Source organism: Ammospiza nelsoni, chromosome 3 (assembly GCF_027579445.1).
Source record: "Ammospiza nelsoni isolate bAmmNel1 chromosome 3, bAmmNel1.pri, whole genome shotgun sequence".
Taxonomy (NCBI): Eukaryota; Metazoa; Chordata; class Aves; order Passeriformes; family Passerellidae; genus Ammospiza; species Ammospiza nelsoni.
The window spans coordinates 43,337,796-43,346,559 of record NC_080635.1 but is presented as its reverse complement, the minus strand read 5'-3'; the positions used below and the strand labels follow the sequence as shown (position 1 = coordinate 43,346,559).

Below are 8,764 nucleotides of genomic sequence, written 5' to 3'. Positions count from 1 at the left end.
CGCGGCGGCGCGGGGCCGGCGGCCGGGACTCTGGCGCGCGGGGCGCGGCGGTAGCAGAGCTGCCGGGAGCCGCCGCCGCGCCGGGACCCGCCGCCACCGCCCGCGACCGGGAACCGCCAGCGCCGCCGGGGCTGGCTTCGCGGCGGTCGCGCCGCTCCTGCCGGCCCGCCGGGGCCCCGCACCGCTCACCCGCCGCCTCCGCCGCCGCGCCTCGCCGCCCCCCGGTCGGCGGCCCCGGGCAGCGCGCCGCCCCCCGGGCCGCGGGGCTCTGCGTGGCCGCGCGGATGCCGCCGCAGCAGGAGGGCGAGGCGGGATACATCAGCAAGCCGGTGCCGCCGGGCGGCTGCGAGGTGCCGCCGGTGCCCCCGCGCAGGGTGCGCAGCGGGCGGGCGGCGGCGGCGCTGGGAGCGGCGCTGGGCGGCCGCTGCCGGGCGGCGGGGTCCGGGGCCGTGGCCGGAGCCGGGGCCGGAGCGGGGTCAGAGCCGCGGCGCAGCATCAAGTGCGTTCTGGTGGGAGACGGCGCGGTGGGGAAGACCAGCCTGGTGGTGAGCTACACCACGAACGGGTACCCCACCGAGTACATCCCCACCGCCTTCGACAACTTCTCCGGTAAGTGACCGGGGCGGCCGCGGGCATCGGGCGGCGGGAGGGGGTTCTGCCATTCTGGGGAGCGTGCCGCCTCAGGGGCCGTGGCTGCAGTGCACGGAGGGGGGCGATGTCCAGGTTCGGTGATTTCATTATGGATCTATGGGGAGCAGGACTCCACGGAGCAGGACCGAGCTTGTCAGGCTGCCATCGCAGCCAGCAGCACCGGCCGGTCTCCGGTCTAACCGAGCCAGGCTGGCAGCGGGCTTTCATTGGGAGCCCTCCGGTGGAGAGCTTAGCGCTATCGGGGATATCTGAAGCGCCTAAAGGGCAAGCTTAAATCCTCGCCTTGTCTCGCCTTTACCAAGGGGGAAGTGCACGGGTTTCTCTGCGGTTCAGCGGGGGCTTTTCTTGTCCCGGGCGTGCTGAATGTGTACGGGGAAATAAAGCTGAACGCCTCTAGCAGGAGAATGTGCCAGACTGCCGGGCTCGCTCTCCGCGCTGCCTGCGGAGCACTTGTGCCGTCACTGCCTAGCTCATCTCTTGTAGTAAAAGGAATCGGAAAGCCCTGAAGGGCTTGCTTGTGTTAGCGACGGACTCCCTTCCAGCTCTGCTAAGTTGTTAAATCTAAAATAATTGAAGCAAAGGCTACTAGAGCTGAGGGATGGTAAATCTTCCTTTTTAAATTTTTTTCTTTAATGGAAAACATGTAAAGTTGAATTCACCATAGTTTCCCCCCCCCCCTTCTTTCTCTCCAAAAGCTGTTGTGTCTGTCGATGGGAAGCCGGTGAGACTTCAGCTCTGTGACACAGCTGGTCAGGTCAGTGGAGCCACGTACTTGATTTAAGTGACAGCGGGAGGGGAGAAGTTGTTGCTGTTGCGCAAAGTAGTCCTGCAAATGACTTCATGGATTTGAAAGTATTCCCAGTGTTTGATCATGTTATTATCGGCTGTCATTTTCACTGCTGCTTGACTCACTACTCTGCCTGTCTGTTGAAGGGTGGGGGACGACTGTTTCTCCATATAGGGGCTGGGCACAGGCTGCTGCTCTGCTGGCTCAAGCTGCAGCTCTGCTTAGCCTGACTGGAAAGGCTGAACATATTGGGGATTCAACGGCCACCTGGTTTTCTCTTTGAGCAGTTGTCACTGTCTTTATTTTTGCTAAATAACTGGGGGTTTAAGAATTAGGGTGTTTGGCATATATGCATGCAAAGCAACCACAGCTGTAGGTGTCCAGAGATAGAGACTGTGTTTTTGAAGGGACCGAAGCTGGAGGGAGAAAAAAGTACTATTGGGTGTTGTCCGTGGAGGCTTCATATTCACCATTCCCACCCATTTAGAAAGTGCTGCTGTTGCAAAGCTGAGGTTTGCTGTAATCTGCAACCTGAAGGGATGAGGGTAGCTGATGCCTCTCATCTCCTACTTTGGCTGATACATAAAAAAGCCCATGCCTTGCTGCCTGAGATTTTCCAGGAGACCCAGGCTTGTACTACCCTGAGCAGTGTGCAACACTGCTTGCCAGGGATTGAGGCTGGATAACCAAAAGTAGCCAAAAATATTTTGCTACCTCACTGCTCGTTTGTAGGCAATGGGAGTTAGAGTCCTGTGCAGCTTTGTGGATCTAGGTCTATACTTTCACCAAAACCACGCTGAAAAATCTCAGTGGTCTTAACATACAAACCTATTTAGATGAGTAATAACTGGGTGCCCTAATTAGGAATGGAGTTTTCAGGGCTATGCAGTAGTAGACAGCAGTGTGCCCTACAAAGCAGAGCTAAAATCCTGCAAACAGCCTTCTGCAGGTAGTGATGTGAATTCAAACAGCAGAACTGTCCCATGATTTTGTGTCCTACTGAAGAGATGGGGTGGTACTGCAACAGTCTTGGCTGTGCATGTTCATATGCAGAGGAAGGCAGGTGAAACTGGCATCAGGTGACAGCCTGTGGACATGCAGTGCCTGTGGAAATGCAGCTGCAAGCTGCAGGAGGGAAGAACAGGTCCTGTCACCCCTTGCTTTCCCTGCCCTTAGTGGTTAAGGTGTTTGCTCTGGTGGCCCAAGTGCAGCTGGAATGAGTAAAGTTACTGCCTTTAAAATGAAGAGATTATCAAAACTGACAGCAATTGTCCTGAGTAAAAAGATTCCTGGCTGGATACATTGATAGAACTGTTGCTGGGAGATGGCTGCTGAAATCTGGAGCTAAAAATCCACTCCAGGCAGCAGGAAATTCTGTTTCAGCATCAGTAGCCCGAAGAGGTGTAGAATCCCTGCAGGCCATGTACCTGCCATTGAAATGGCAGAAGTGTACTTAGGATATAAAGGGAACTGTTTCATCTTAGTAAAAACCCATCAGATCTAGGGTTTGCTTCCAAACCCATTGAATTGAGCCCTTTTGAGGTTTCACATGTGGCAAGAAGAGGCAATTACATGGCAAGGTGCCTTTCTGCAAACAGCCTTGTTGGTCAGAGCAGCATCTCTCAGTAAATGTGGGGTTTTTCTTGAGCCAAGTGGTGAGAGCTTGGTTTCCTCTGAGCCTCAGTCTGAGAATCAAGAGAGCAAATTAATCTTACTTTTTTGACTGGTGTTTTATAAATGTCTGTCTCTCTCAGAGATACTACTGCAAAAAATTCATTTGAGCAGAACAAGATTCCTGAGGCTTCCAGGGGGCTTTTAACTGCATATCCTGGGTCTCCAGAGGCTTTAAAGGAAAATTTCGCATCTCAAAAATTAACATGCAACTCGCAATTCATCAGTAAACTGAGAGATATATTCAGCTTTATGTTTCTGTGCCTTTTCAATTCCAAGCATTTGAGAACATGGTCCATTTTAATTAAATGTCACTGCCGCTGAGGCAAATCCTACCTGTTCAGGCTGCTACCCTGGTTTTATCCTGCTGTCAGCATAAAAGCAGCCTGCCTGGAGTAACCCTTGCTTCTAGCTGCATTCTTCCCTGAAGATCAGCACACCTTTGTTACCATGAGGTGTTTGACTTTCTTGTGGCTTCATCCTGAAGCTGAAAAAGGGCCTTGCTTTGCTGGAGTTTGCGCTAAAAAAAAAAAAAAAAAAAAAAACCAAAAACTAAAAAAAACCAGAAAGGTAGTGCTGGGAGGCCTGTGTGCAGTTTGTTTGATGTGGCATGGGTGGGAGGGAAAGGTAAAGCTCTTACTCTATGCCATTGGCATGTTAAGCCTGCACATTGTAAGTCATTATTGCTCCCATCAGATTTAAATCCCTGGCCACAATGGCAGGGAAATTATTCCCATATCCTGGAGGATGTTGCTAAGTAGTTACCAGTTTAAAAGCTGACTCCAGGAAAGGTACCCAGAAAGGTACACATGCTGCTGCATATCTGCTTTGCCCTTGCCCGGGTCTGTCAGCAGAACAGCTTTGAGGTACGCGGTGCTCCTCCTCAGAGCTGCTCACTGACTCACCCTGGCAGAGGTGGGTCTGGAGAAAGTGCTCTCTCCCTCTTCAGTTTGTGCCTTTCTGTGCTGTAACTGCTTCCCACAGCCTTGCTTCTCTGCTGAAGTAGAGCACAGGGCCTGTGTACAAAGAGCAGAGGAAATATTTAAGCACTTGAAATAACCTGCAGCATTAGTTGGAAAATATCAGATATGCGGGGAAGCCACCACCTTTGTCCTGTGTGCCTGATGGTGGCAAGGTGCCCGCTGGCTGGCAGCCATGGGACATCAGGCAGGGTACAGGTGGCTTCTTTATGGGTCACACCTTGCTGAGTGGACTGGGTGCCCATTTTGGGGTGCATGTCAAGATGGCAGTGGCAGGTGGTCCTCAGCTTCACCAAGGCTCAGGGCAGGCTGGAGCTGCTCTTTCTGTAGAGTGCTAACACGGTTTTGTTCTGTGCAGGATGAGTTTGACAAGCTCCGGCCTCTGTGCTACACCAACACAGACATCTTCCTGCTGTGCTTCAGCGTGGTGAGCCCTTCCTCCTTCCAGAACGTGAGTGAGAAGTGGGTTCCCGAAATCCGCTGCCACTGCCCCAAGGCACCCATTATCCTGGTTGGGACACAGTCAGACCTCCGGGAGGATGTCAAAGTCCTCATCGAGCTGGACAAGTGCAAAGAAAAGCCAGTCTCAGAGGAGGCTGCAAAGCTCTGTGCTGAGGAAATAAAAGCCGTGTCCTACATCGAGTGCTCCGCTTTGACTCAGAAAAACCTCAAGGAGGTCTTTGATGCAGCCATCGTGGCTGGCATTCAGTACTCGGATACCCAGCAGCAACCAAAGAAATCCAAATGTAGGACTCCAGACAAGATGAAAAACCTCTCCAAATCCTGGTGGAAAAAGTACTGCTGTTTTGTATAGGGGCTGCAAGGACCGGAGTGCTGCTCTGAGGAAATCAATAGAGGCTATATTAGCTGAAATCTCAATTTGTGTCGTCTTGAGTGTATAGTGTAGATCTGTATGTATGTGTATATGTTGCTACTGGATGACTCAGTTGCCCTTTTGAGGATTGCAGAAGGATTCTTAGTTAAATAATTGCTATATATCAGGTCTGGCACCCAGTTTTGTGACCAGACCTTCTCGTTAAGGAAAAAAAAAAAAAGCACCATGTGTCTGTGAGCAGAGAAGGATTTGTCCAAAGGATTCAACTTCTTCTGTTGTAAGGTGTATGTGATGGGGCGGAGCACAACAGAGGCCTTCACTGCCAGGGCTTTGCAGGAGGAACGCACAAGCAACGGTGGAAATGTAGAGCTCTGTACGTGGACGATCAAAGGGAAAAATAACACTGTGCCTCCTAACTGACATTTGTAGCTTTAAACCCCACTCCTGCTCTCTTTGTATCTTCCCAAGCCAGTGCTCTTAGGGATCACTTTTTAAAGGGTATGCAAGAGGTGTAATCTATACGCAAATGCCATGGTTAAAAAGGTCATGGGTATACCTTCAGCTTGTGGTGAGGGAACCTAATCCCTTATGGAGCCGACATCTCATTTGTTATCTCCTGACTTTCAGAAAGTCCTTTCTGTCCTCTTTCCCCTACCTTTCCCAGGAAGCCGAGTGGAAGCCCAGAAACATGACCAAGCTTTTAACTCGCTACCTCGAGCAGTGGCAATTTCCTCTGTGTTTTTGCAGACATGACGACAGTTCATCTATTTCAGCTCAAAGGAATGTAAATACTGTTGTGTTGGGGTTTTAATTTTTTTTTTTTTTTTGCAATGTAACAAATACCTGTGCAGCACCATATAAACCACATCTGGTTTTAAGTCTACAGCCAAGAATTCCAGGATGCCCCATTTTACCTTTTAAGGCTGCTAAACAAATAACAAATGAGGCAGATTGAGATTTATAACAAACTGGACTCCAAAAACTGAGGCCGCTGCGTCCTCTTCATGATGCTGTTTCCAACCAAGTTAATGTTTCCCTTCTAAAGGCAACAGTCACTTGTGGTTGAATCTTGTCCAAGCTCATAGTTGTGAAATTGTCTGAGGCCATCCCTAAAATACAACTGATAATCCTTTTTTTTTCCCAGATCAGTCCAACAGATTAATTGAAATGTGCCTAAAATGTAGCTGAGGGATCAACACAGAGCTGAGTGTGACCTGTTCTCTGACTGAATCTGGTTCCTACTGAACTCAGCCTAATTGCAGTTCTAGTGAGTTCAAGAGACCCAAATGATAATGTGACTCTCTGCAAGGGTCAGTATTTAAACCTGTTCTGCAGAGGACATTTAGTTTGTGCTGTCTGTCTGCTTTTTTTTTATGGCCACAATTACTTTTTTCCCTCCTCTAGATAGTTCAAGATCAAATTATACTTCTTTTTTGTTCCCTTTGGCTCTAGCCTTGAAGTGACCTTTTCCTTATTATTAAACTAAACTGTAGTGACAGAAGGCCAGAACCTTTTTTCATCAGAAATGAATCAATGTCTGATACAAAGAACTGTAGGGGCTGTTTGAGTTGATAAAGCTGACCACAGTTTACCTCCTGGCCCATTAAGGAAAATGACACTATGTAAATGGATTCTGGGCTATTGGCATAGGCTCCACAGACAGTATTTTTTCCTTCTCTACAGAAGAATGAGTGCAGAATGGGTAATGTTCCATCACTGAAAACTTGAAAATGGGATGGAAATCTTTACCTAGGGCCTAATTCAATAAAAATATGTTGGCTTCTGCACTGGAAGAGCCTGGAAAAAGTTTCCATAGCACAGAAACTGGATGCCTTTGACTTGGTTGCATCAGGTTGGTAATGGTTTAATGTTTACTAGTCCTGAAGTTAACATCTGAGCCTTTATATTTTTTACTCAAATGCTTTGACAGGATTTCAGATATACAGTCATGCCAACATCTTTGAGAAAAACAAAGCTAGATTTCTCCTGGGTGCTTGGCTTCCTTGTAAAAAACAGTCTCAGTCGCTCAGAAATGTGGGTTTGAGGAGGAGACAGGCTTGAATCTGAGCAGCTTCCATTTACAAAAATAACAAAATTTCCTCTGCAAGATCATACTGCTTGGTTTCATGCTGAACTGGAAGCAGTAGGTTATACTTTATAAGCAGCCTGTTTCATAGTCTGGAGTAGCATTACTTTTGAATGTAGCCAGCTGTGACTGTTTCTGAAGATGTGATTTATATACAACTTGTTATAGCCCTTTACTAGGTGTGTGTAAACTGAGGTCTAATAACTCTATGGATACTGCTCTACGTGGGGCTACACAGGGTCTAGGTTTTAGAAATCTTACTTTTAAAATTACCAGTATTTTACAAGCATAAATGAGGGGGAGATGCCTCTATGTAGTCTATAATCTGATGTGCCTTATAAAAAAACTCTCTTCTGTTTTCTAAGTGTAGGCTATATTCCAAAAGAAATATTTCATGTGAGAATGATATAAATGAGGTATTTGGAAATAAATTCTGACCTGTGTATGTGTCTGCCTCTGCTGCGTGCTCGAGGAGGCTGGAAGGCAGTCCCTTGGCCATGCACTGGGCTAATACCCAGCAAAATACTGGAACTGTGCTCCCAGTGCCCCCCAAAAGGCCTCTGCCCAGAAAATACAGCCTTTTTCTGCACTGCCCCATCCCCAGGGGCTGGGCTGGGTGGGAAGGGTACAATGGCCAGCTTTCTGCCTCCCTGCCAGCACAGGATCTTGCTGTGGCCCTGTGAAGCGTGGACAAGCTCATTGTGCCTGGTCCTGAAAATGGGGTGAGTGGAGGGAGCACAGCATAACTGGGGTGTTTGCCTGCTGATGTTGTGCCACATGTGTCCTGGCCAGGGGAGCCAGAGGGCGTTTCTGGAAAAGCAGAGCCTTCTCCATTTTGACACCATAGGTCTTGCCACTCCTTCCTGGGTCCTGTGCCTCATGCCAGGGCCAAGGCGAGTGAGGTTTGAGATTGTTTGTACCCAGGAGCTGCATGGCTGTGGCACAGAAGCCTTCCACCCTTCGGTGCCATTGTGTTAGCTGAGTGGGGAGCAGCATCTAGACCTCCAGGCATTGCCATGGATCCAGTGTCCTGCTCCAGAGAGGGCACTTTGCTCTGCACCAGCCAAAGTTTGTAGCCTGTCCCCATTGCGTTTGTTTTTCTGGGAGCTGAGAGGAGCAGCATGCTGGGGGTGGCATACCAGGTGTCCCTCCCATGCCACCTGTCTCTTGGGTTACAAGGCCAAGGCATTTTCAACCATGGGAATGCACACAACCTGCATGAAGTCAGGTCAATGCACAGTTCCTCTTTCTCATGGTTGATTCCTCGCTGGAACAAAGCCTTGGCTTCTCCTCTTTGTTAAGTGCCAGGCTGGGCAGTGCTGGGAGGCTGGATCACCTGGTGGTGCCTGCAGCACAGTGGCCCTGCCCGAGAGCCAGCCTGCCAGCAGGCTCCTTTCTGGGGATACTGGTGCTGAGTCACCAATGCCCTTGGTGATGCCTTCAGAGATTGCTTCCATGGGGTTCCTGTGCTGCAGGAGTGGAGTTGGGGTGTGCTGGCTGGAGACCAAGGCACCCCACCTTTGTGTGCTGACTTTGCAGGAAAAGGGGCTGTGCTAGCTTAGAGTCCAGAACCTGCTCTTGCCAAATCCTGGCACAAAAATCCCTCTGCTACCTGTGGGGCATTGATTTTCTGCTGAGGCAGGCTGCTGTCTTGTGCAGCCTGGCATCTGAACAAGGCTAAGGCAGTTCAGGTCATCCTTTACCCCAGGGTGACTTTGTGCCTGGGTGTGCTGCTGTGATCAAAAGGCTCCCTC

The 8,764-nt window shown here is 49.8% G+C and overlaps 1 protein-coding gene across 1 annotated transcript; it reads left to right on the top strand.

Annotated features, from left to right (window-relative positions):
- Nucleotides 1-284: 284 nt before the first annotated feature.
- On the top strand, nt 285-7,455 carry RHOU (ras homolog family member U). The gene is made up of 3 exons (XM_059468141.1): nt 285-609; nt 1,347-1,405; nt 4,448-7,455. Exons 1-3 carry the CDS (start codon nt 285-287, stop codon nt 4,901-4,903), a joined length of 840 nt encoding a protein of 279 aa, XP_059324124.1. The 3' UTR covers nt 4,904-7,455.
- Nucleotides 7,456-8,764: the final 1,309 nt, after the last annotated feature.